Source organism: Saprolegnia diclina (assembly GCF_000281045.1).
Source record: "Saprolegnia diclina VS20 unplaced genomic scaffold supercont1.71, whole genome shotgun sequence".
Taxonomy (NCBI): Eukaryota; Oomycota; class Saprolegniomycetes; order Saprolegniales; family Saprolegniaceae; genus Saprolegnia; species Saprolegnia diclina.
The window spans coordinates 190,206-216,597 of NW_008246138.1; the positions used below are offsets into that span (position 1 = coordinate 190,206).

General features: G+C 61.0%; 2 protein-coding genes and 1 non-coding gene across 3 annotated transcripts; 1 reads left to right on the forward strand and 2 right to left on the reverse strand.

The window, feature by feature from the left end:
- Nucleotides 1–156: 156 nt before the first annotated feature.
- Nucleotides 157–229, reverse strand: SDRG_14421. The gene has a single exon. It is a non-coding gene; the product is annotated as a tRNA-Val (tRNA).
- Nucleotides 230–760: 531 nt separating this feature from the next.
- SDRG_14422 (hypothetical protein) lies at nucleotides 761–3,224 on the forward strand. Its single transcript, XM_008620548.1, has 2 exons — nucleotides 761–824; nucleotides 877–3,224. Exons 1-2 carry the CDS (start codon nucleotides 810–812, stop codon nucleotides 3,190–3,192), a joined length of 2,331 nt encoding a protein of 776 aa, XP_008618770.1. The 5' UTR covers nucleotides 761–809; the 3' UTR covers nucleotides 3,193–3,224.
- Nucleotides 3,216–26,317, reverse strand: SDRG_14423 (hypothetical protein; the record flags this gene model as incomplete). The annotated part of the gene is made up of 21 exons (XM_008620549.1): nucleotides 3,216–3,759; nucleotides 3,806–4,072; nucleotides 4,115–4,260; nucleotides 4,317–4,566; nucleotides 4,610–4,754; nucleotides 4,802–5,016; nucleotides 5,072–7,682; nucleotides 7,729–9,715; nucleotides 9,762–10,709; nucleotides 10,755–12,509; nucleotides 12,555–17,892; nucleotides 17,942–18,333; nucleotides 18,377–18,496; nucleotides 18,550–19,020; nucleotides 19,064–19,396; nucleotides 19,446–19,775; nucleotides 19,824–20,627; nucleotides 20,669–21,947; nucleotides 21,995–22,344; nucleotides 22,388–25,275; nucleotides 25,318–26,317. 21 exons carry the CDS (start codon nucleotides 26,315–26,317, stop codon nucleotides 3,216–3,218), a joined length of 22,173 nt encoding a protein of 7,390 aa, XP_008618771.1.
- Between the last annotated feature and the right edge of the window lie 75 nt (nucleotides 26,318–26,392).

The following is a 26,392-nucleotide window of genomic DNA, read 5'->3' on the forward strand; positions in this document are numbered from 1 at the left end:
GAGTTCGATATTGAATTGTGTATTGTCAGTTTGTGACACGGTGGGTGAAATGGTCGGTGACGAATGGCTGATAAATAAATAAAATTGAAAAAATAAAAGAAAATAAATCGAAAAAATGTAGAAAAGGTCTAAAATTGTCTGTAGGGCGTAAAAAGATGGTCTTACCCGGAATTGAACCGGGGGCCTTCTCCACGTCAAGGAGACGTGATAACCGCTACACCATAAGACCTCGCATATTTGCTAACCATTTTTAGCATTTTTAGCATTTTTAGCATATTAATCACGTTAATACTCCACTTTTATTTATCTAGCACGCACACGCTACAAAACACACCTCTGCAAGACATCCCACCACGTACGAACCAATCTTTTGCCATCACACGGGCCCGTGTTGACATCTTTTCCACCTGCTACGGTTGATTGGACAACCTCTTGGAGACGGTGCGAGTTGCCGATTGTTAGTCGACTACACATGTACTAGTAAAACGACGGGGAAACCAGTGGCTAACGACCGACAGCGAAATCTTCGCGCTGCGATCGTTCCCGCCGTGTACCGAGGCCGGGATCGAAGTGGCGTCCAATCGAAACAAAACAGACTTGAAGCGGGCGCTGGTGATTGCATTCGCCCCGCAATGTGCGCAGTACGCACCTGGAGTCGTTTCCAGGAGTTGAACCCGTGGCCCAGAACTTTTGCGCGCGCAAAAACGCACACTAATTCCTGACGACGGAGATGGTGTGCACCGTTATCCGGATTGCAACCCACTGTGCCATAGCGGGAAAGCGCGAGGGGCCCCATATTTGAGGCCAAGATGACGACGCCCGAGGTACATGAGCCGCCGCGACGAACGGCCGCAACCTCATCCGTGCCATGTGTAGAAGAAGCAGAAGTCCATCGCCGCCTTCTTCTCGCCTGTCACCCGGGCGGCGGCGCCACCGGCTGCGGCGAATTCCGTCGAGGCCCAGCCAACAGCAGCGATCGCAGCGACCAAGCCGACCGCTTCACCGACGCAGTGCAAGTCGTCGACGCCCAAGCGCACTTCGATCAAGAAATCGATCGAAGAAAGCGCCAAGCGAGAGGCTACGGTTGTCGCTGTGGCATCGGTCGCCACGACTCCGGTGCCCGAACCGGCGGATGCGGCGGTCCGTAGCACACCGCCGAGCCCAGAGATAGCGTCGCCAACCAACGAAGAAAAGGCCGCTCCGCCGACTTCGGGATCAGCCAATGCACCCATTGATGTGGCCATGGACAGTGACGATGCTCCCGTAACAGCAACGAAGAAGCGCCGCTCGGACCCTGCAAGCGAAGCCAAGGCACCTGCAAAGAAGCATAAGAGCAAGGCGCCGATACGCAAAGAAGAAAGCGACAACGACGAGACTGCCAGCGTCGAAATCGTCGACGAGCCGCCCGCGAAAGAGACGCGGAAGCGGACGCGGCCCGTGCGCCAAGCGGCCTCGGCTCCCAAGACCGCCGAGCCCGTCGAAGTTGTGTCCAAAAAGCCGACGCCGCGCGCCGCCAAAAAGAAGATTGTACCCGAGGTCGTGCTCGCGCCCGTCGTGCCACCGACACCCGTCGTCGTCTTGTCGCCGGCGCAGCAGCAGAAGCTCGACCTGTACCTCTCCAAGCTCCACGACGCCGAGCGTGCAATCCAAAGCGGCGACCCTGTCGCCCACGAAATCTACGGCCTCGCGCTCGACTCGCGGCTCGAGCTGCACGAAGCGCTCGAGGCCGAGTGCGCCACCGCGCTACGTTCTGAGAGCAGTGACGTCGCACTGGCGCTCAAGACGTACCTAGCGCGGTACGTGCAAGGTAGCATGAACGCGCTCTCAGTTCTCGTGCGTGGCATTCGTGCTGCCTGGGCGGTCCTCGCGCCGGACCACGTCTTCAACAGCGCGGCCGTCGAGATGGAGATCAAGGTCATGGCCGAGCGCATCGCGTACGGGGCCAAGCCGAAGAAATCCAACCTCTTTGAAGACACGACGCCTCGCGCGCTATACGTTTGGGAGGTCGGCAACCTCGACGGACGCTTTGGCGACGACGACTCGGTCAAGGTCATTCGCCGCATGCGCAAGCAGCGGAAGCGCACGGGCGCGTACCTCAAGACGCTCGACCGCATCGTGAGTATGCTTCAGGATGCCAAGGTCGACGACTCCAAGCTCAGCGTCGAGGAGGCTAAGGCCAGCAAGTTCCTCGTCTCGGTCGAGATGGAGAAGCAGCGCGCGCTCGAGAAGGAGCAAAAGGCGACGCTCGCCCTCGAGAAAGAGGAGATCAAGCGCAAGGAAAAGGAAGACGCGGCCGAGAAGAAGCGCTTGAAAGACCAAGCAAAGGAGGACGCCGAGGCCGCCAAGCGCCGACAGACGCTTGTCTCGTACTTTCAGCCAACGCCCGCCAAACCGGCGGGCGTGCCCGCGCCGCCAGTGACGGTGGACCTCTCGGATGTCGACGCTGATGCTGCGGCGCGGCTGCTTGCTATGGACAAGGCCCTTGGGCTTGCAGGGTCCACAGCATCGGGCGACGTGGCGGCGGTCGCGTCCCTTCGCAAGCAGCGTGCGCTGATCGTATCTGGGAGCTGGTCCAGTCGCCGCGTGCGGCACCCGACGCTTGGGCTCAAGAAGCTGCTGCAGTTCCATGAAAACTACCGACCCGCGTACTGCGGCACGTTCTCCAAGAAGACACGCGTACTGCGGCGCGGCCGGAAGCCGTTGGCGCTCGTGCCGTCGCTCGACTACACGATCGACAGCGACGACGAGTGGGAGGAAGAAGAGGTCGGCGAAAGCCTCTCGGACCAGGACAGCGACGACGACGCCGAGGACGGCGACGACGCTCTCGACTATGGCGACAAGTGGCTCGCGTACGAGGACGAAGTCGACTACGTGGACCGCGCACCGGACGACGAAGCGGCGACCGAGTCGCGCCACGTCAAGGTCTCGGACATGCCCAAGGCGAGCAAGCTCACGAAGCTCGTGCCGCGCATCATTGGCCCTTTCTACACACCGTCGTCGGCGCCCGAGCTCGCGGCCTTTCACATTGAGCTTCTGCATCCGATCGTCCTCGAGTCGCCGCTGCTCAAGAAGAAGGCGCCTGCTGTCGAGCCAGAGGCGACCCCGCCTGCGACCAAGGTCGTCGCCAAACCAACGTCTTCGACCAAAGCCGGCCTCACCATGTGGCTTCAAGCCGAGACGCCGTCGCAATGAACCTTTATATATTCCTACCGTTTTTACGCCTGCTTGTGACGATAGCCTTCGCCCTTCTCAAAGAGCTCGATGCGGTGGCCGAGGCGGCGCGCCCGGCGCAGGAACATGGTCTCGCTAATGGACGGGCGCTCGGCGGACCGTCGGGCTTTTTCGAGAAAGTCGTCGAGGTGCGGCGGCAGCTCCTGGCTCTCGATGGCTTTGGTCTTGGCGCGCGCGCCCGCGAGGAACCCAGGCGGCGCGAGTGCCTCAAGTTGGGCCGCAGTTGTGGGTTTGCGCGATCGGCGCATAAAGTCTTCTTCAAAGTCGGTGAGGCGCACGTCGTCGTTGTTGGCGTTGAGGAGCTGGTAGTCGCGGAGCCGCTCGGCGCGGGCGGCCGCCTCGCGGATGCTCCGAATGCGCATTTCAAGGAAGAGCACGACGAGCGCGACGACAAAGATAGTAAACCACCCAAGGTTCAGATAGTACACGGGGTTGCTCGTCGGATTCGCGAGCGTGAGATTCGCAAACGCGCAAATGGACGTCCAGACCGAAATGACGTAAATGAACGACTTGACGATGCTCACATACCTACTCGCGCGGTTCAGATCTGGGTTGGGTCAACGGGATCAAACACCAGATGGAGGACGTTTTGCAGACGAGCGTGAGACCAAAGAGGCCAATGTTCATAACCATGCCGATCGTGACCATGTACTCGCGGTAAAACGTAAAGAAGAGCGCGGCCACGATCGCGATCGTCTTGCCGAGCTGACTCGCGAGCACGATGATGGGCGAAAACTTGATGTCGACGTCTTCTCTCGGGAAGAGGACCTCGGCCATGCCGGCGCTGAGAACGCCGATCGGAAGAAAGAAGGTGAGTCCAACGAGCCCGATGAACGCGAGCCTAACGCCCGCGATGAGGGTTTGTCACGGGTTCAGAGCGTACGGGAGGTGGTCGGGGCTCCAGCACACGAGGTTGACGTCGGGATATGCGTACAAGAACGGCTGCGTGTGGGTGCACTGAGACGCCGCGTCTTGGAACTGGTCGCACGTGCAGCAAAAGAGGAACGATAAGAACGTATTGATGATGGCCTAGGCAAAACCATTTCCACGAGCACGATGATGAGACATGCAAAGCAGCGTCGTACGACAAAGAGGATGCTGCTGACGAAGGGCGGAAGATCTTTGGTGAGCCGTTTGTTGAGCTTGGGGTAGCTCTTGTGGAACTTGTTGGCGCACTTGAGCAGCACAAGGTAGGCAAACACGACCGTGATGGCGACGTACGCCTTGAGGTAGAGCACGTCCAGCGGCGCTAGTTTGAGTGCGTCGAGGTTGACGCCCGTAATGCCAAAGCTCCCGATCGCAGCAATAATCTTGGGCATGCGAAAGCCCGAGACCCTACCACGCGTTCGAGCACGAGTCGGTATACGGCGTGGAATACCATTTGACCGTCTTGCTGAACGGAATGGTGTTTTGCTGCACGAGCTCCATAAAGAGACCGTAGACCGCGAGGTAGTTGCCGTGGTAGCCAAGCACGGGGTAGAAGCGCACGGACTGACGCTCCTGAACCATCATGTTTTCGCTCTCTAGAGAAATTGGTCGCGACATAAGTCGCTACGATGATGGCGCATACGCTTGATGAGCTGGAGAATCGAGAGCACGACGAGAAGGTATATGACGACGAAGAAGCCGCCCATGAACCACTTCATAAAGTAGTCGACCGAGTCGGCTGCCGCGTCGAGCTGTGGCAAGACGACGCAAAAGAGCAGCAGCGGGACGATCCAGCCGATGGCCCAGAAGCTCCAGTGTTGCCAGAAGCGCAGACCCAAGCTCCCACTCTCCTTCATCCTATCATGCGCGCATGATGTGACTCAACCTCGCACCCCATTTCTGAAAAGTCTACCAGACGGTGCAGAGCTCTGAGACCGCCTTCATTGCGTGCTTGTAAATGACGATACTGTGCACAATGTCGGCTGTGAGCTTGGTGCGCGTCGTGTGCTTGGAGCGCAGGATGTCTGTCTCGGGCCACGAGTCGTCGAGCAGGTCCAGCTTGAGCTCTTCCAAGCGCCAAAACGTCAGGTTGAGAAAAGCGCGGAGCAGCCATCGGAGACTGCGCGCGTAGACGCGGCGGAGGCGCGGCGCCTTCTCGTCGTCCACTTCGAACGTCCATCGCGGAAAGAGGTTGCGTTTGATCTCATCGACGAGGTAGCCCCACGCCATTTGCTCCGACAGTGGGTCCTCAAGCACCTTGTCGGCCACCGGCAGCACAAACTCGGCGTACACAATGTCGGTCGGGTCCTTCTTGATCTCGTCGACGGTCTTGCGATCTTCTTTTTCGACATAGCCGCTCATGCCCACGGAGCGCGCGACCCACTGCTTGATCGCTCGGCGCGACGACCGGCGAAGGAGGCGGTGGCGTTTCGAGCGCTGGGGCTTCTTGATCACCGGGCGGGGCCGCAGCGGCAGCGTAATGAGCCCCGAGAGCTTTCGAAGGTCGCTCGCAAGGTGGCGCGAGTCGAGGGACTTGGCGTGCGAGACCGCGTCGGCGAGGGATCCGCACGTGCGCGCTTGTGAGAGCACAAACTCGAGGTGCAGGAGACGCGTGTGCTGCACCGGCGACAGAATAAACTGCCAGACGTTCACGGGCAGCGTCGCGTGCTGTACAATGTCGAGCGACACGTCCGCGCCCGTGTCGCGTCCAATGAGCGACTCGAGCTTTTGCCGAAGCAGGTACAGCTCGGCGTGCTCAAAGTGCGTCTCGAGCGTCGCGGCGTCGCCCGTCTTCAAAAAATTCCGAAGAAGCTCTTGCTTGGCGCTCGGCAGCGTCGGGCAGAGCCGCTCGACGAAGCGCGGCTTGGGCGCGAGCGTCCCGTCCGGCAACCGGTCGGTGCCAAAGACGCGCAGGTGCTTCCAGAGCAAGCTTGTGCTCGCGACCGCTTCGTGCATCGGCAGCGTGAGCAGCGAAGCCAGCGGGAAGAAGGACACGAGCGGTCTGTCCACGCCGTGAAACAAGTGGTTGGCGAGCGACATGCTCCGACGGCGCGCGACATTCGCCACCTCTGGCGCCGTCACCTTGGCCTTGCGATGTCGCCACGAAACAAACGCGCTTCGGATCGCCGAGAGCGTGAGGCACGGATGTTTTAACACAAACGAGACGCCCCGCCCGAGTGTGCGGAGCAGTGCGCGGATGGCGTCGCCGAGGCCCGCGGCTTTGAAGTGACCGACCATAAACTCATCCAAGCAATAGCTCGAGTTGTCGTCCTTGCGCATCGTGCGGGCAAAGAGGTAGCGCGCGCTGACCATGAGCGTCGCAAACGGCCCGACGCCGTGCGCTTCAATCGCTTCGCAAAACAGATCCGCAATCGAGGCGTCGGCCGCGCACGCTTGGCCGAGGCGCCGGCGGCCGTTGACGGCAAACTCGAGTCGGATGTCGCGCAAGACGGCTTCGGCGTGCGTAAACGAGGCTTCGTCGAGGAGACTCCCGAGCTTCTTGCGGTCGATGATGCGCTTGAGGATAAACAAGATCTTCTTCATGTTGTTGCGCATAAAGTGCCGCCGCTCGACGACGTTGATGTCGAGGCGCGCCTCCGGGAAGCGCACTTCGCGAAACTGAACGAAAATATGACCGAAGTACGACGCATCGAGCTGGTCGAGGACCGAGAGCACGGTGAGCGCCAGCGTCTCGAGCTGATTGACAAAGGCGGTGACGCGACGTAGCTTGGCGTCGGCGTGTGGCGTGCCGTTGGCGACGATGCCAATGTACATCTCCAGCACCATGCGGAGCACATGGTGGACAAAGGTCACGAGCCGCGCCGCGTGGTCAACCGCGTGGAGCATGTCGCCGATGCCTTTCTTGCGGTTGCGCACGAGGATTTCGCGCAGCCGGCTGTCGCGGTGCTGCTCGGTGAACTGCACGCAGTAGCGCAAAACGACGTCGAACGAGTCGTCGCTGAGCGTCTCGAGCTGTGTGATCGCATGCGTCGGGAGCAGCTCGCGGCACTCGGCGCTCAAAATGCCGGTTTTGATTCCTTTGACAACGGCCAAAAAGTACACGTGCTGAACGACGCGCACCGCGAACGCGTGGTCGCGCGCCGTGAGACGAAGCGCGCGCTGCACCGCCCGCTGCAAAATCAGCACCCGCGGCGTGTTCTGCACGCGGAACCCAATCGCGAGCACGTGCTGCTCGATGACGCGCCGGTCGACGCTCGCCTCGACGACTTGAGCGAGGAGCGTCGCGGCCAGCATCGTCGACTCGAGCCAGACGTCTTGGTCGTCGAACGGGAGGAGCGGCCAGAGCACGAGCTCGAGAAACGGCATGACATGCGGCGAGAGCGCGTTGGGGAAGAACGCGTGGTGGATCTCGGGCGGGAGTGACTCCGCAACGAGCAAGTTGGTGCGCAAAAAGCTCGCAATGAGCACAAAGAAGCGCAGAATCGTCGCGATCTTCTGCGGGTGCGTGGTTCCGTAATAGCGTGTGTACAGCACGTGGGCGAGGCGGCCCACGAGGTCAAGTCCTAAACCGTTCAAATGAGCTCGCATCCGAGTTGCCATATTAGGTACCTCGGTGGCGCACAAACTTGTAGCATGAGCTCGAGTGCTCGACGAGCGTAAGGATCGCCGCTGCTGCGTGCTCGATGCTCGCGTCGCTCAGGTGCGCATTCGTCTCAAAGTACCGCAAATGGTCGCTGACAAAGCGCTTCTTGGCCAGAATGCGCGCGTGGGCGGGCCAAACCTTGGAGAGCGTCGCGTGCAGCTGCAGGTGGGTGCAGCAGAGGTGGTCCTGCTTGCGGTGGAAACCGCAGAGGTACCGGACGACACCGCCCAGCTCGAGCAAGAGCATGTTCATGTACGTCTCGGCTGTCGACTGCGAGAGGCCCGCAGCCACCATATCGCCAAGACTTAGAAGAAACGAGGTAGCTTCCTTGTGCCGAAGACAAACGCTGGGGCGGTCACGGTCGGGAATTAGGTCGGACGAGAGACCGTAGATGCGCAGCATCTGGAGCAGGTACATTGCGTGCTGCAAGTACGTGTGGTAGGTTGCGTGGTCGGGCGACGCGGCTTCGCCGATGGCCTTGAGGCAGGCCATAGCGTGCGTCGGCGTGCTGTGGGCGCCGCCGTAGTGCGTGAGGAACGCCACAAAGCACCAAAGATGCAAGCTCGGGTCGCAAAAGACGGCGTCGTGCTTGCAGAGCTCGCCGAGCAGCTCCGAGATGAGGTCGACCTCGACGACCATCGCATTGTGCACGCAGAACGAGAGCACGTCGCCGAGCGGCCCCGAGAGGTTGGCCAAGTCGCAGACCATTTCGTCGGCAATGTCCAAAACAAGCGTGGTCGTGCTATCAAAGACGGGCTGCGACCGAGATGCCGTAAAGACGTTCCCAGCGTCGAGGGGCGCCACCGCGTACGTGAAGGCGACCGCAAGATCTTTCCGGTGCTCGACCGACGCAGTGCACGCGATCGCAGAGACTTGGACGCTGCAGAAGAACGACTCTTCGATCACTGCGTCACTGTTGGGGAGGTGGTAGCGTCGGTGAATCACCATTGTCGGCGCGTCGGGCGGCATCTGCAGCACGTACGTGACCTTGAGCACGCGGCTGATACGGCTCTCGAGGCGGAGGCGAAAGGTCACCCGTCGGAAAATGGTCGCATGGTCGACGAGGATCGCGCTGCGGCTGCTCGACGTGACGTTGGTCTCGGTCAAGAGAAGACGCGCGAGGTGGAGCGGGTTGTAGCACAGCGCGTTGCTGGGCGACAGTAGGTTTCTCGCCGTCTGCAAGAGCGCTTGCAGAATGTCCACAAACACCGGTTCGTTCATCCAGCTCAGAAACGCAAAGAGGTCGTTGGTGTAGAAGACGCTTTTCACGCTCTCGTGGCGCGTGATCGCACGCAGCAGCTGCGCGCACTCGTACTGGCACCGCGACGACGCGACGCGAATGCGCTGGAGCAGCGTCTCGACGGCCAGCGTGGTTTCAAACACAGCGGCGCTGTAGTCGCCGACGTGGCAGCTGAGGTGGTATAGCGTAGCGAGCGCTTCGTTCTGGAGCCGCTCGTACACGTCATTGTTCGCGGGAACGACCGCAAATGCAACGCGGTACGACACGTTGGCGAGGCGGCTGTGGTGCGCCCGCGTCGCGTCCGTGAGTGGGATGTAGATCGTCGCGTAAAAGACCCGCAGCGCCGTGTGCAGCAACTCAAACACGTTGCCGACAAGCGGCGCGCGCGCATGCGGCATCGCCTCGGCAAACGACTCGGCGCAGCGCGCGAGGAGCTCAAAGTAGCTCGGGATCGCGCCGCCGACCTTGTGCCGAAAGCACTTGAGGCGGTTGAGCGCATGCCGCTTCGGGTGGTCGATCGGCAGGTGCGCGTCCATTTGGATATAACTCGCCTTGCGCAAGAGCAACCTGCGCTTGCTCGTCGTGCGGTCCTCCTCCTCGTCGTCGTCGTCGCTGTCCTCGGTCGCCGGCGTCTCGAGCAAGAGCATTTCGACACTTGGGTCGGTCGCAAAACCCACGATCGCCACCAGAAGCGAGCTCGCTGTGTACGCAATCTAGACACGAACGCTTGCTTTTGACATCACAGAGGCGGTTACACACCTCAAGCTCGAGGCAGCCCATGGCCGCAAAGAGCTGCACAACGAGGCGGCTCCCGACGGTGATGTTGCGAAACACGTCGTTGTGCACCTCGAGGCGTTCGAGACACGCCAGCGCCGCAGCGCCTGTCGCGGCAACGACAAGCGGAAACGGCTCGGTTCGCTGGACCACGTGGTTGCGATGGCGCGTGCCGATCGTGACCTCGAGGAGGCTCATGATGAGCTGCACGAGCGACTCGGGCGAGGCGGCGCGGCACCCACGGAGGTACTCTCGATGTCGCACGTCGCAACACAGCATCAGAACGAGAGAGATGGCTGCGCACTCGGCCTCGCGCGAGTCGCGAAGCTTGAGCGCTTCCGTGAGAACGACGAGGTGGGCCATGGCTTCGAGCGAGTGGACAGTCGCTTTCGCATGCTTTGCAGAGTCGTCCACTGACGGCGGCGGGAAGAGGTGCATCTCAAGCGCTTGCTTTCCCGTGTCGTCGCGACACATGAGGTGCAGGACCTGGACCGCCTTGGCCCGGAGCTCGACCTCGTTGTCGAGCTCGAGACACTGCAGTACATGCAGCATGAGCGCCGCCAAACTCGCGTGCGTCTCCAGATCTTGCCGAAATACAGCATCAAGCAGCGTCATAAAGTGCACGTTGGACTTGTGCAGTGCGGCAGGACGCTCGGTCCGAAGAACGCGGAGGATGAGACCGATAAAGCCGTGGGCAACCACAACACTTAGCGATTCCGGGGCGCGGCCAAGCGCGGCAAGAAGGCCACACGTGGTTTGCAGCAAATCGAGCCAGCCCAGCGATGGTGGATAGGACGCATGGCGTTGTGGCGGCTCGAGGCCCAGACTGACCTCGAGATGGTACAGAAGATCCGACCGACTGGCCATCATGGTTGCCTGGAACAACGCCGACCCGCCGTCATCCAGCACGACCAGCCACAGCATCGCAGTTGCCTACACGGTCATCAGACCCTTTGTATGCATCGTGACGAAGCTTACGAGTTTGCGTAGGGCAAGCGACTCGCACGACCCTGCGAGGCGGAAGAGGAGCAGCAAGAGCGGCTTGCTAGTCTGCACAAGCTGGGCTGCTAGCGTCGAGCCGGCCGTCGCCGTCGCTGCAAAGAGCTGCTGGAGCCACTCAACACTGGTCTGCGCATCGTCGGTGTAGAAGAAAGCGTGTGTCACAACCATCGCCGTGCGGTCCAGGCGGGTTAGAGAGGACACACCCAACGTAGCAGCGTCCAGTCGTTCGAGACATTCGATCGCGAGCGCAAACTGGCGCCGGCCGTCGAGCCCCAGCGGTGTAAACGTGTGGCCAAGCTTTGAGGGTGGGTTGACAGCGCATCGTCGAAATGATTTTCGCGGCACCGCGACAGTCCCCCGCTTGCGGTCCACGAGGTGCGGTCGTGGCGGCGCTGTCGTTGTGCGCCGGACGCTCGTGTGATGGAGCAAGAGGCGCAAGAGTGCTGCGTTGCTGTGTCGCAGAAGCTGCACGACGAGGACCTCGGCGCCCTGGTGCGTCGCTGCCAGCACCGCCTTGTTGCTGAGTGGCAAGACGTGCGCATCGTCCATGTGCTCGGCGGCGTAGACGGCGTCGCCGCCATCCAGACCCATCGGAATCAGCACTGTGAGCACCGGAGACGCGACGCTATGACTATGCTCCAACGCTGGCACGTCGACAGCGTCCACGAGCGATTGCATGGCTGTGCGAATCTCCAACACAATCGCGGTCGCGATGGCTCGAAGAGACGGCGCATAGCTGGGCATGTGCAGAAACGCGTGCAGAGCGAGGAGCGCCGCATGCCGGCTCCACCCGTGCGGCTCGAGAAGCGCGGCGACGCATCGCTCGAGAACGAGAGACCATGGGACTTGCGCTGCGTCACTGGGCGACGTCACATGCGCGAGGATGTCACGGACGTACATGGCAACAAGCTCGAGGTAAATCGAGGTCGGAATCGCATCCAGCGTTTCGAGAGCGTCTCGGAGGCTGAGATAAACCGGCGTGCCCACAAGATGCGAGCCTGCCGCCGCCACGAGCGACTTGATAACGACAAACGCATACAAGTTGATGTTGCCGTCGTGCGCGGGGAAAACGTGGCTTTTGAAAAAGCTGCTCCATGCCTCGGCAAGCGTCAAGAGACACGGCACGAGGGCCGGCTGCATGAGGTGTTGCAGCACCCGCATGGCTGCGTACGGCACGCTTTCGTGGCGAGGCACCTCGACGTCCGAGAGCTCGTCGTGCAGGCGGTGCAAGAGGTGGCGCACCAGCGGACCACCGCACGCGTCCCAGTGAGCGACAAGGACATCGCAGAGCGCTGGTGCTGACGTTAGCAGCTGGTCGAGGCACGTGAGCCAAGACACACGGGCGTCGTGATAGAACATCGAGGTCACCATGGCAGGCGCTATGAGCGCCAGTAGCAGTCGGACACGGAGGTCGCCCGGCAGTACCACGTCGATACCGAGCACGCGCAAAAGACGCACAATCGCAAAGCACGCGCTCGGGGCGCACATCTCGGCCTCAATGTGCTCCAAGCAGCGCTTGGGCCAGCCAACGGCCACCGCATGCTGCGCGAGCCAAAACGACGTCGCCACCAGCGCTTGCACAAGCTGGAACAAAAGCCGTTTACCTTGCGCCCCGAGAGTCGCAAGACCCAGCAGCGCCATAAGGTCAAAGAAGAAACCGCGACCGAGTCGCTGCAGCGCTAGGCACACCTCGATGTTCTTGTCACAGAGCACATGGAGGCAGCGCAGTCCCTACGTGTCGTTGTTGAGCTTGCATGGAAGATCCCATCAACGTACGGCAATGGCGGTCTCCGGTGGCAGAAGCGGAAGCAGTCGCAACATGTGTTGCACGAACGCCAGCAGCGTCGGCCGCTCAAATGATAGAACGCGGCACTTGAAGGCGTACTGCAGCACCTCCGACCACTCGACGAGGAGGTGCGTGGCGACGGCCACCATCTCGGACGGTAGCGAAATAACGGCATCGACAATCCACGCGACCACGTCGCCAAGGAGATCGAAGACTGGTCGATGCTTGAGCAACCCTTGGAGAGGGTCTTGCTCGACGACAAGCCGCACGAGCCGAATGACGTGCAGCATCGCGCCGAGGTTGAGGTTGGCATCGTTCCAGGCGACGAAGGCATAGTTGGCGTCTTCGGTGGCCGCCAGCGCCGCCCATTTCATGCGGTCCGGTAGATGACGGAGGCACGCGCACACGTGGTCGGCCACCATTGTCACAGTCAAGAGCCCTCGGATGGACGCGATGGGGACCAAGTGGACGAGGAATCCCAAAAACATACAGCGGTCCGCGGCCGTCGCCGCCGCTCGCGCGACGAGGCAGGCCGAGTACGTCTCGAGGCCGAGGCCTTCCTTTATAAAGAGCGTCGCGGCGTCGTCCGAGCTATCGCGGGCCTGCGCTTCCCAGAGCCAAAGCACTCGAAACACAAGCGCGTTCACTTCGTCAAGGCCCACGAGGAGCAGCAGTCGATAGAGACGGGGTCGCGCTGGCAGCACGGCACTCAGAGGCTCGTTCTTTCCGACGCAGTACTCTGCAATGGCGATGAGAAGGCGCAGGACGGCGGGCATGTCGCGAGCTTGCGCGCTCGCATCCAGTGCCAGCGCACAAAAGTATCGGCACCACTGAGGGTGCGCAACGACCTCCCGAGCGACCGAGTCCTCGAGGCAGAGCGCCGCAAGGAGGCAAAGTGTGTGGCTATGAACGCTCCGCTTGACCTCGACGCTCAATTGCATCGCGGTCGGCTGCTGCGGTGGGTACAAGAGCTGCATCCAGCTGCCCCACCCGAGTTCACTGCGCGTGGCGCCTTGAGAGTGCGTCCAGACAATCTGCCGGGTACGCGCGTCGGCCGTGACGCAGCTGAGGAGCTCCAAAATCCGGGCAAGTACGAGCCCCCACGTCTCTAGCTCGGTCGTTGCGGGCGGGTGCTCGAGGTGGCGAGCGTACAAGGACGCGAGAAGGGCCATGTGCGTCGGTGTGAAGTGGCTTCGTCCAAGCGTCGATTGCGCAAAGATGCTTCCGAGGGCCTGCAGTGCTGTGCTCGTCTCGGGGCGCTGCCACGACTCACCGTCGACGTAGCGAAAGAGCACATCGGGCAGCCCCACGGAGCTGAACGCGTCGGCATTTCCAGGGTGCACCGAGAGCGACCGAATGCAGCGGAGCGAATTGGCAAACGCAGGGGCGCTCGGCGTCGAGGCCAGCGTCGCTAGCCCGTGGCGGACGTCGACCGACGAGCTATCTCCAACCACGCGCCGGGCGTTGGCGGCGTTGCCGTGGCAGAGTCGCCAGAGGCAATCGAGGTAAATGTCAATGTTGCCACCGCCGAGACCGATCTGCAGCACGAGGTGCGCGACGAGGTTGGTTTTCTGGCCCAAAAACACGCGGTACTTCGCGTCTCTGGACGCGTCGATCGTCGAGTACGTGAGCATGTTGAAGAACGCGATGAACTTGCGGGCTTCTTCGTCGGTCGCCGACCCGAGGCGCGCGACCATCTGCAGAAGCGTATTGTCGAGCGTCGCGTGGAAGCCGGCATGGGCCCAGATGGCAGCTTTCGTCGTCGTGTCCTGGCAAAACAGCAGCACGAGGTGCAGGACGTCGGGCAAGACGGACGCCGGGCAGCGGCCGATAAGCTGTGCGCACGCAAAGTGGAGTCCGCCCGCCGTAAAGACCCCCATGAGGTCGGGGACCACGAGGTCGTGCAGGAGAGCTGTGACAGCCTCCACGAGCCTCAAGTCAGTCGACACCAAGAACGACCGCATCGACGAAAAGTGTGTCAGGCGCCATGTGCTCGGAATCGTAGAGCGGGCGACGGGGACGAGCGCATAGATCTGACGCAAGAGCGCGAGGACCGTCGTCGCAACCGCAGGCGTCACGCACCAGAGGTCCACGGCGTCGAGGATGCCGTGCAGGACAGAGCTTGGCGCAAAACGATCGAGGCGGAGGCTGTAGAACGTCTGGGCCAACGTCGGCTCGGCGGTCATACTCCGCAGTGCCTCGAGCGCCGCGACGACCAGCGACATGTTGAGCGTCGAGAAAGCCAATGACACGAGCGCATTCATGAGACCCGTGTCCGTCACAAACGAAGCCGCAAACGTAGCGCTGCCTGCTGCGAGGTGCTCGAGCGTCTGGATGCCGTATACTTGAAGCTGGCGCAAGTCGGCGTCTTCGCGACAAAACGCGGCAATGCGCGGCGGCACATCGACCGGCATGCCGTTGCTAAGGACGTTGACCATGGACGAAATGTCATTCGAGAGGAGCGTGCGGTCCGACGCCGGGAGGTAGTACTCGTGCTGCTTTTGCGTCCAGAGAAACACGGTCGTGTGCGGCGCGCAGTGCTTGATGATGTACTTGGCCTTGGCGTACGGCTCGATGCGGCGGTCGGTCGTGAGCCAAGACGGACACCACACAATGTCGCCTGGCAGAAACGTACGCTTCCACGCACGTGCGTTTGGACACCGGAACGCAAAGATGCTGTGGCGGAGCTCGATCCGGACCTCGCCTTGGTTGACCACTACCATGCACGTCTCGAGCTGGTCTTCGTGAAACGGCGTCGGCACCGGCATGTGTCGACCGAGGGCACCAATCGCCTCGAGCGACAAGCTTCGCAGCAATAGGCTCTTGCGCAAATACCCAAAGAGGCCATGGAGCGTGCGCTGGCGGCGCCAGAGCGCATGATCGTCCAAGGACTGCGTTGCGCGCCGCACGGTGCGGTTGAGCTGCGCCTGGTTCTCAATGAGCGCCCGGCAGATTTGCTGCACAATCGGCAGCCGCTTGGGCGCTGCCCTCTCAACACTCGGCAACTGCTGTAGCGTGCTCCATACGGCACGCGCGACGGCCGTGCGCTCTTTTTCATCGACGGCACTCAGATACTCGGCGCGGGTGAGCACATAACCCTTCTCGCCGCCACTCGTGTGGCTCACCAAGAGTGCGTTGAGGCGCGCGACAAGGTCCACGACGACGAAGCTCTGTCGGTCGTGGTCGGCGCCAAGGCTCAGACCCGTGAACGACTCGCGCTCGACATAGCGCTCGATGAGCCAGAGCGGCACATTGGCGCAGCGGCCGTCGCTCAGTACGGAGAGCGTCTTCGAGTCGGCACGCGAGAGGGACTCGAGGCCGCGCGAGAGCTTGACGAGTGTCGTGTGCTTGAGCAAGTGCAAAACCCGCAGCGTTGCGAGCGCGCTAAACTTGCGTGCATCGATTGTTGTGCTCGATTCGATGAAAAAGTACTGGCCCTCGTGCTCCGTGACGATCTGTCCAAAGAGCGGGCGCAAGATCTCGAGGTGCGACAGGACGACGCTCGCCTCGCGATTGTTAACGACCGGTAGCACTGCGTTGTGGGCCTGCAGCAGGTACAGCGCATTGCAGGCTTGGGGCGTCGTGACGAGTGCCATCACGACACCCATGGAGGCTTGCTTGATTTCCATTTTGGTGTGCGCCGTGAGCACAAGGAGACGACTGAAGAGACGCAAGTTGCTCGTCACTGCGTCCCGAAGCGGCAGCTCGCGACTGCACTCTAGACTCTGCCGCATGAGATCCAACGTGAGCTTGAGAATCGTCACGCGGGAGGGCACGACGGGCACATCGTGGAACTCGAGCTCGAGGTCCAAAGTCTCAAGCAGCGTCGCAAAGCCGCCGAGGTACACAAACCAATCGATGAAGCGGCTGTCGATTCGAACGAGGGCCGAAATGACGCCGAGACCGAACGGCAGCATGGTCGCCTGCGCCACGTCGGGTGCAAAAGACGTTAGCGTGCGGGGCTTGGCGCGTTCGTTGCTGGTCCACGTCGTTGGGCACCGAGCAACCACGAGCCCGTTCAAGCACTCGCGCGCGCGTGTCGGCAGCTCATACTCCATCGGGTCGACATCGAGTGGGGCGTCTTCCGGCGGCGGCGGCGGTAGCACAGCGACGAGGTACTTGCTCAGAGTCTCGATGCACAAACTGTCTTGTACGAACGCGTGCAAGAGCACAAACCCGCGCATGCGGCACGAAAAGGCGTTGGTGGAATTCGCCGCCTTGGCAAAAAACCGGTGCGCGGTCGCCGAGACGGTCTCAAACATGGCGAGGTTGTGCAGCTGTGGGTGCGAGTGTACGACGTCATGGACAAGCCGAATGTACTCAAGCTCGACGTCCATGAGCCACGCGGACGACGCCGCCGAGGTCGCACTGCGCCCGTCGGGTGCGCAGACCATGAGAAGGCGCAGTAGCAAGTCAATCTGAACGCTCGAGAGCGCCGACAGTTCGCCTCGACGCATGCAGTTGCGAAAGAGCTTTCGAAGCACTTTCCAGAGCGAGGCCGACCCGGGCACGTGGTCCAGATGCCCGTGGAATGCATACTCGCGGAGGTCACTCGGCACCGGATGCTCGGTGGCGAAGAAGACAGGCACGTCGCGCGGTGGCAGCGGTCCCCGGGGCGTTAGCACACTGGGAATACTGGGCGCGTCACATGGCGTCGGCATCGGCGGGAGCTTGGTGTGGATTGCAAGGAGGTCCGTGAAAAGGCGCAGCTCGTTGTGTTCGCCGTAGAGCGTCTCGTACACGATATCGAGTTTCTCGTCGATCCCCGCCAGCGACGAGAGGTCATCGCGGTTCATGTTGTGGAGGTGCGCGCGCCATGTTGCTCCAATACGGCGAAACACAGCTGCCACTGGCTCCTTGCTCGGCGTCGTCATAGCGGCAATCGATGAGTTTTTGCGCTGTGCGAGACTCGGATGGCGCGTTGAAGCATCGGAACTCATAGCGTGTCGAAGACCCTTGTGGTGGGAAAAGAGGAGGTGCGCGAGGGCATCGGCAGCGGCCATGCGCATCGTGGTTTCCGCGTCAAAGCCGGGCGTCGCTGGCAGCGTGAGCGAGAGCAGCTGGCCAAGGGCCGCGAGCACTCGGTCGCTGAGGTGTTCGTGGATGTACGGAGAGAGCTGCTTTCCAAACGCGACTGTGTTGCGGTAAAACATGAGCACATTGTGAAGGCACATCGTGTCCGAGACGACGTCGTCGCGGCTCAAAAGCGTGCCCGTGAGGTGCATCGTGCGACGAAAGGTCGGGTGGTGGAGCACGACCTCGGTCGAGGCAAGACGACAGAGCACGAGCACGCACGCACGTACCATGTACGGTACCTTGACTTGACGCCTTTTCGACTAAGAATAAGAACGACCCTTTTGAGGATCGGGTTTCGTACTCGTCGTTGATGATCGCAAAGACAAAGCTAGAAAACTCGAGCGTCACGCCGAGGTACTCGCGAAGCCCGTCCTCGGCGCACAGCTGCCCCAGAATGACGATGGGGTCCAGCAACGTGGCTTTCGACAAGAGCAGCTTGGGGTGGTGGACGTTGGCGCAAATGTCGCGGAGCTTCTGGAGCGCCGTGAGGCTTTGGCTCGCGAGGGGGCGCGTCGAACCCTCGAGAAAGTCGCACCGAAACAAGTGATTGAAGCACGCACTGCGAAGCAGCCGAAGGGTGTGGAACACGATCGAGTCGGCGTCGCGCTCGGGCGCCGTCATGTAGCTCGCACCGTGCGCGACCGAGATGCGCTTGGCGAGTAGCAGCCATCGGCAAATGTGCGCACCGTTTGCCTACGTTGGCGTGAGCAACATGCACGCGCCTTGGCTAGCGCACCTTGCGGAGGAGATCGGATGGAGCGCAGAGTGGACACCCGTCGCGCGTCGCGCAGCGGCAGCCGTGGACTTCGCTGGACTCGCCGTGCACTTCCAGTATCATTGTCAACAGCTTGAGGTACTATCATCCATCGAGACATGTTAGCCGCATGCTGCCGATCGCACGTGCAGTACGTATTTGTAAATTTGGTGCAAGTGGCGAGAAACCTTGAGCTCTTCGGTCTTAGGAAAGAAGATCTTGAGCAGAAGCCGCTGTTTCACGGTTCGAAACTTGCGGTACTGAGACGTCCCCGGGGTAGTTGCGTCGTTCTCGTCTTCGTCGAGCACTTCGGCGCTACTGACGTCGTCATCCTCGTCGTCGTACGCGGCTTGGGCAGCAGGACCGCTGTTGACCATTTGCAGCTCGTAAAAGCTACCAAGCACGTGGCAAATATGCTTGATCGCTTGCGGCGCCGACGTGCCGAGGTACGCAGCAATGGCCGCCTCTTGCGACGCGAGGGTGAGTAGAATACACGCCAGATCCATAAGCTCGCCCAACGTAGACTCTTGGCTCAGGATCTTGACGATCGTATCGATGCGCGAGAGCTGCAGAAAGTGCGGCGCGCTGTCGCCCTTGCACACCAACTTGGCGAGCGCCGCGCAGAGCTAGAAAAGACATCAGAAGTCGTTCAAGGTCGTATAGACGTACCATCGGCCGCAGTGGTGTGTGCAAGTTGGGCTGGTCGGTCGTCGTCGCCTTGGTGTCGGGTGAGATGGTCGCAATCATGTGGCAAATGGCTTCGACGAGAAAGTCATCGTTGACGCAGTTGAGCAAGTCAAGCTGGATAATGAGTCGAATGAGAATGTCCATGAGCAGCTGCGCGTGCGCTTTCGACGCTTCGTCCTGCATGAGGAGCTCGAATTTGGTAAAGAGCCCGGCGAGGATCGGGCGTGTCTCGGGTGCGTCAAACGTTTGCGCGAGCGCCCGTCGCTGCTTCTTGTTGATGTAGATCATGGAGATTTCAAAGAGCAAGTAGACAGCCTATCCGCTCCGAATAAGATGGATGAATGCCACCATCGGAAAACGAGACCTCGATCTGGAGCTTGATGTGGATGTGGCCAAAGAGCAGCACCACGGGCATGCGGCCGTCAAAGAGCATGCGCGCAAGGCACGTGTTGATTGCATACTTGCGCAGGAGGAAGCGTGCGCAGCGCAGCGCCTTGATTTGAACAGTCTCGGACGTCGTTGGGTCGAGGCAGAGATGGTATAGCCGGTCAAACTCGGGCCGCTCAAAGTACACGTCAAAGTTGTGCGTTGGTGCAAGCGGAATCAAGTGCCGGATGCCGCAGAGCACTTGGACAAGCACGGGTGGGTCCTTTAGCTCGTGCAGCAAGCTCACAAAGTTGTCCTTGGTCCGTTTCTACACCGCTCGCGTCAACACCTCGCTGTAGACGACGGTGAAAATTACCTCAAACTTGGTGATCGCGTCGTTCTCGATGGACTCGGTCTTGGCAACGACGCGAATGCACACTGCAATGAGCCGCAGTAGCTGGAGCAAGGCGCGCATCTCGCGACTTGCTTTGTGCTTGACGTCGTACAGGAGGTTGGCGCCGCCCACTTGGCGTGTCTCCTCCGAGTTGTCGACGGTCGGGTCCGGGCCCAGCTCGTCATCACCGTCCTCAGCGAGGCGCAAGTGACGTGTCGACGCCTTGTCTCGCTGCTGCTGCACCATGATGAGCAGCTTGTTGTAGCCAATTTCCGTCAAAAAGAATCGAGCAATATTGGCGTCCTCGATCAGCGTCGCGAGCACGGCGCAAGCGTACTCGGCCACAATCGGGTCCGTGCTGGCGGCGGCGTCGCCGAGGACTTTAAGCTTGGCGCAGCTGAGAGCCACTGGCTTTGATCCGTCGTCGACAAGCGCACGCGTCAACACGGAGATACTCGTCTTCAACGGCGCAATGACGAGCGGCTGCGGCGGCGCATCCGAGAGGTCTTCCTTGAGAAACCACGCCTCCTTGCCTTTCGAGATAAGCACGAGCCCCCAGAAGAGCTCCAGCGCAAACTGCTGGCCGAGCGAGATCAAGTTGGCCGCGGGCTTCTTGGCGTGCACAAATCCAAAGAGCTTCTTTAGAAACTGCATCAGCGTCTGCTGCTCCCAGATTTCGTTGAGCGACGCGGCGCGAAACGCTGCAAACACAATGTTCTTGAGCGCAAAGCAGTAGGTCGCGACAAAGTACTCTGGCGGCGTGAGCTCCTCCGCAATAAAGTAGCCCTGTTTCAAATGTCACCACCATCTAGCTTCGTAAAGCGTACCGCAATCGACTGGGCGACGACAGTGACCTCGCGCGACTCTTTGATCGCGCCAACGCTCGACGTCATGCACGAAAGCGCGCACATGAGGATGAAATACAACGTTGACGTGCGGTCGTCTCGGTCACCAATGCTCGCCTCGAGGTTCTCTTCCCACTCGAGCAAGTGGTCCTGCTTGGAAACATCGTCGCGGGCGCTGCCAGGATCCGTTTCGATCGCCACCATCTGCAATCGAAGCGACGTGAGAACGCGCGTCATGTCGTGCACGGGGCGCTTGCCCGCGACGGGTGGCGGCTCGAAGACGTCGATGGCGCCTTGGCGGTTCACGAGCCCCACGTAAACGTCGAACCCGTTGGACCGGCTCCGGTTGATCCGCGCAATGCTCGCGTACGAGTGCTTGAGCACGCGCCGCATCGTCTGGTCGCTTACAAAGCTGGCGGCGGCGCCGTGGAGCGAAATGTGCGTGCAGAGAAGCGCGGCGATCCAAATGCACAGCTGCTGCTTGGTCGAAATGAACGGCGTCGAGACCGTCTCGTGCAAGTCGAGCACCTTGGCTAAGAGGTTATCTTTGGTGCAAATCAGCGCGATCGTCGGGTCGTAGCAGAGGCAAATGAGCCCCATGAGCGCGGGTAGCTGTAGTGCGACGAGCGCCTTATCGAGCTTGGCATCGAGAAGATTTACAAAGAGCATGAGAAGACTGGGCATCCGCCCGTCGAGGTCCGTGGCTTTGGTAGCCAGCGCCAAGCTCGCATGGTGCTCGTCCGCGATAAGTGCGAGTAGCTTGGCGCCGCGAAACACCTTTTTCGACAAGTCCATGTCCGACCACAGCGTCGGGACGATGTCCATCATGTGCGGTGTGACAGCGTCGACGAGGAGCAGCGAGAGCTCCGTCACAGTCGCGCCGTAGACGCCGACGGCAACATGCGGCACCTTGCGCAGAAGCCCGAGGTGGAGGAGGGAAGCGAGGACGCGCAAGATCTCGACGTTCAAATGCGGGACTTTTCCGCGCGAGTAGAGGCCGATGAGCGCGGTGGGCACGACGTCGAAGAACTTGACGAGACTATCAAGGATCTTGATGCGGCGCGCGAGGAGGTAGATCGTGCGCAGCAAGCGGGCTTGAAGCCCCGACGTGTCGCGCAGCAGCTGAATGTAGAACATCTCGAGCGGCCGCAAGAGCCCGAGGACGCCCGCCATGTCGTGCTCCTGGGCCCAGCGGACGCCGACTTTGGTGCCTATCAAGTCCAAAAAGAGCGACGTCATAGCCTCGTAAACGTCGCTCGTCCTAGACACAATCGAGTTGCTTCCACTGCCGAACCATGCATGTAGTACCAGTGGCGGTTGCGGGGGCAGCCGCAGCTGCATTGAATCAGATACGACACCATGTGCTTGTCCTTGGCTCCGAGGAGCACGTCACCGAGCGCTTGGAGAATGACGCCCGTGTACACTTCGAGCTCGTCGCTCTCGATGCGCGGCAGTATGTACGTTGTCCAAAGCGTGTGGTGCACGATGAGCGCGCGGCTCGGTCCGCACATCTCGCGCGTCAGTAGCACCTGCCGAATGAGCGCTTCGCAGACGGTCTTGGTGGTCTTGCCGTCGACAAACGCGGTCGTCGAGAGAAACGACGGCGCCGACAGCATGTCGTGGAGCAAGCCGAGTCCGTCGCAATCGACAAAGCATTTCTACACACCAGTCCAATGCTTGGAAGAAAGCCGCGCTGCCCACCTGCTTTTGCGTGAGCGGAGGCAACGCCACGACGGACGAGAGACTTGGGACGGCCGGTGTGGCTGGTTTTGGCGGCGCCAAGAGATGCTGGAGCAAGCGCAAGGTTCCTGCGGCAATAAACTCAACGGTCGACTGCACCGCGGCCGTCGATCCGTCCTTGTCGACGCAATCGTTGTTGGCGCGCTCGAGGATCCGCAGTAGCAACTGCACAATGTCGGGCGTCAGAAGCGAAGGGTTGTCGCCAATCGCGGCAAAGATCTTGTCGAGTGCTATTTCCATGAGGTCCTCGGCGTACCGCGTCGTGAGCCGGCTTTCGACGAGTGCATCGTAGAGCGGTCGACCTCGCGGCAGGCGATCCCACGCGTGCTGGCGCTCGCCAAAGAGGTTTTGCGTCATAAACTGCAGTCCTTTCTGCAAAAGAAAGATGCTCACGGCGGCGGCCGGCATCACACCGAGTTGCACGAGCGCTTGGTTGAACGCGTTGTTCTCGTGGCGCCCCGTCGTGCTCGGACGGTGCGTCACCGTAGCGTGCCGCGTCGACGACGCCACCTCCTGGTAGAAGCGAATAGAAACGCGCAGGAGTTGGTCCGAGACGGCAAACGCCACGGCGACCGACTGGACGTCCGGGTGGTGGAGAAAAAAACTCAAATTCGTATTCGCGAGCATTTCCGGGGTCAAGACCGCGTCGGTTGCTTGCCGAATGTTGAGGCCGAACGCCACGTGCACACGGAAGCCATCGGGGCTCTTTTGCTGGCGCCAGTTGAGCAAATACGTCCATAGCCGAACGACCTCGTCCACGTACACGGCGTGGAGCTGCTCCCAGTCCAACGGGGTGGGTTCGCCGTCAGCGTCGTCTTCGTTTTCGTTCATTGGCTCAGACACGATCGAGAGGTCGGGCAGCGTTGATAGCAGCACAAACTCACAAAGAAGCTCGTGCTCGCCCTTGAAGAAGTAGCGCTGCAGCGTCGTCGACGGAATGTCGACTGCACTGTCCCAGCGCGCGCGGCGTCGCGTGGCATCTGAGGTGCTCAGCGCGGCGCACTGGGCGTGCGTTGCGAGACAAAACTCAGACTGCAACATGACCCGCGGCAGGTGCAGTCGGGTGCGCTCAATGTTGACCTTGTCGAGACCGAGCCGCGGCTGCAAGGCGCTCACGAGGTAATCTCCGATCGGACTGGGCGCCTCGACCGCCGTCGCTTCGTGCACGTGCGCCTTGACGAGCTCGAGTAGGAAGCGCATGCTTTGGGCCATTTGGACACCGTCGTGAACGCGAAACGCGCTCGCCAGGTGGGCGCGGTACAACCGGATCATCTTGATTAAGTACACGGCGAGTTCCTTGAAGAAGGACGGGAGCTTGCTCGCCTTGGCGATCGGGTGTACGTGGGCGAGACGCGGCTCGAGCAGAATAATGCGCTCGAGGTACACGTGCGATGTCACGTCTGTAAACGCAAAGCGGGCCTCCTTGAGCCGCGCTTGGCGCTCGTCGATCGCTAGCAAAATGGCTCCAACACGGCCATCGGGCGACGTGGCGGGCGTCGCAAAGTGCCGCAATCGCTTCTCCGTGCAGCGTGGCGAGTGGTAGTACGAGTACGCGAGGATGTAGAGCAGCTCGAGCATCGCGTGCAGCTCGGGCTCGAGTTGTGCGTGGTTCTTGAGCAACTGTGGCTTGAACGGCATCTCTTTTGCCGAAATGTACGAAAGCGACGGCGTCTCGAGTGGCAGCTCCTTGATGTTGAGCAGCGGAAAGACGCCTTCAAAGATGGCCGCACGCAAGTAACTGGGGAGGCTCCAGCGGGACACGTGGCATATGAGCGACAGCTTAGTTTCAAACGTCCGGATGATACCGACCTCCTCCTCGCCCCACTCGGCCGTCTTCTCAATGAGATGCGCGATGTCGACGACATCATCCATGACCGCTTTGCGCCAGTCGTGCTGGATGTCGCGGACGTTGCCCGCGTCGCACGCTGCAATCTCATCCTCGATCGCGAGCGCGAGGAGCGGGGCCACGTGGCTCAAGGCCCCCGAGTCTTCCGAGATAGCCAGCGCATATTGGATCGGGTGTGCAGGAATGAAAATCGTTTGCGCTGAGAGGTAGTCCCAGAATGCTGCGATGAGGCAGTGGCGCGAGAGGGAGATCGAGCGTGGGTTGGACGCTGCGTACAGACGGTCAATGTCGTCTTTGTGGCCGTCACCGTGGTGCAAAGGAGACACGCGATCCGGTCCTGCCCGCAGCTTTTGGATCGCGAGGTGAACAAACACCGCCTTGAGCGCGGGCGCGGCTTCCGGGACCACGTCGTCGTCGCCGTCGTCAATCGCAGAAATGGAGCTGCGCGACGCCGCCTCGAGGTTGGCACGTAGCCGACGGTGGTGATCATCGTGCGACGCCTTCTCGGGAGCTGTATGTACCGGTCGGTGGTGTTGCGACGGCGCCGCTGCCGTCACAGCTCGATGCTCGACAGCGGGCGCTGGTGCCTTTTGCTCAAGCGGGGCGCGCCGCGGCGACACGGCCTTCTCGCGCGGCTTGGGGGGCGACGTTTTGCGACGCGGTGGCTCTACATGGTCTGGCACCGGAGCCATTTTTTCGGGCTCTACGGCCGGAACCACAGGAGGTGCGGGTGCTGGCTTTTCTTTTCGCGGCGACTTGGCCATGCGGACGCGCTTGACGCGCTCGGGCGCAGCGGATGGTGGTGCCGCGGGCGTTGGCTCGATGACAACCGGCGGCTTCTCTCCGTCCTCGTCGGGGTGTTTGGGCGCCGGCTCTTTCCGCGGCTTGGCCACGTGCACATATCGCTTCAGACGCATCTGGAACAGTCCGTGGGCATCTTCAGGCACGAGCAAGATCAAGTTGCTCAAGATTGACTGCGAGTTGACCTCGTCCAAGGCGTACTCTAAATGTTGACATGAGATTTGGCGTCAACAACATATACTACCCAGCAATAGCGTGGTATCTGGGACGCCGACAAGCTTCCGGAACTCGTCTTCGTGGATCGCCAAAGTGACGGGCAACGGACAACCCACGACTTTTGTGCGTAAGATGACGCGCTCGAGCGTCGGGAAGTAGAGGAATTTGATGTGGCACTCATGACCAGCAAGTGTTTGCACCGTCGACAAGAGCACGTGCTTGGGAGGCTTGGGCGGTGCGATAACCACGACGGGCTCGGGTACGTACGCAGGCTTGGGCGCCACGACGGGTGCTTCAATAACCTCGACTTTGTACGCCTCCTGTGGCTTGGGCTCCTGCGTCCGGCGCTGAACAAACTGCTCGAACGCGGCCTGTTGCCGCTCCTTGACCAAGTTTCGGCGCTGCTGCGCTTCCTTGGATGTCAACGGCTGCAGTTCTCGCAGACGAATGTGACTGGGGAAGACGTCCTGAAGGAGCATCATGCTCTCCGCGCTCGCGTCGAGAACCCCGTCCCCTGTCTCGAAGACAAAACCCTTGGGAGCGCTTGGAAGAAACCGAGCGATGAGCTCACGCGCCGCCTTGAGGTTAGCGTTCGTATGGAGCTCGACAGTTCCGATCTTGACATCGCTGCTAGCGTCTTGTGCGAGGAACACCTCCTTGAGGCTCCATACGGCGTCGGGGCTCGTCGTGTCGAGAAACTGCTTGGAGGGCGAGAGCCGCATGGCCGAGTTGACGGACGAGAAAGACATGGCGAGCGACATGGGCAGGTCGCTTGAGAAGGACGGCTTGGAGAACGCCACGGGTTTGGTCTTTGCTGGCGACGTCGGACGTGGCGGGCTGCCTCCGCCGACGGGGCGGGTCTCGCCGAGGGTCGTCGCATCCTCAACGAGCTCATCGAGCGCGTCCGTCGGGGCGAGGAGGGCCTGCTTCTTGGCCTCGATGTCGAGCAGCGCGGTCTCGAGCTTGGAGCGCTCGACCTCATACTTGCGCTTCGAGGGCGACGCCGGCAGGCGGAAGAAGCGCTTCATGGCGCTGCCCCGTATCCTGGGGATCTTTCGAACTGCGACCCAACACTATATGGCACGCACACTATTTGCGCGTTT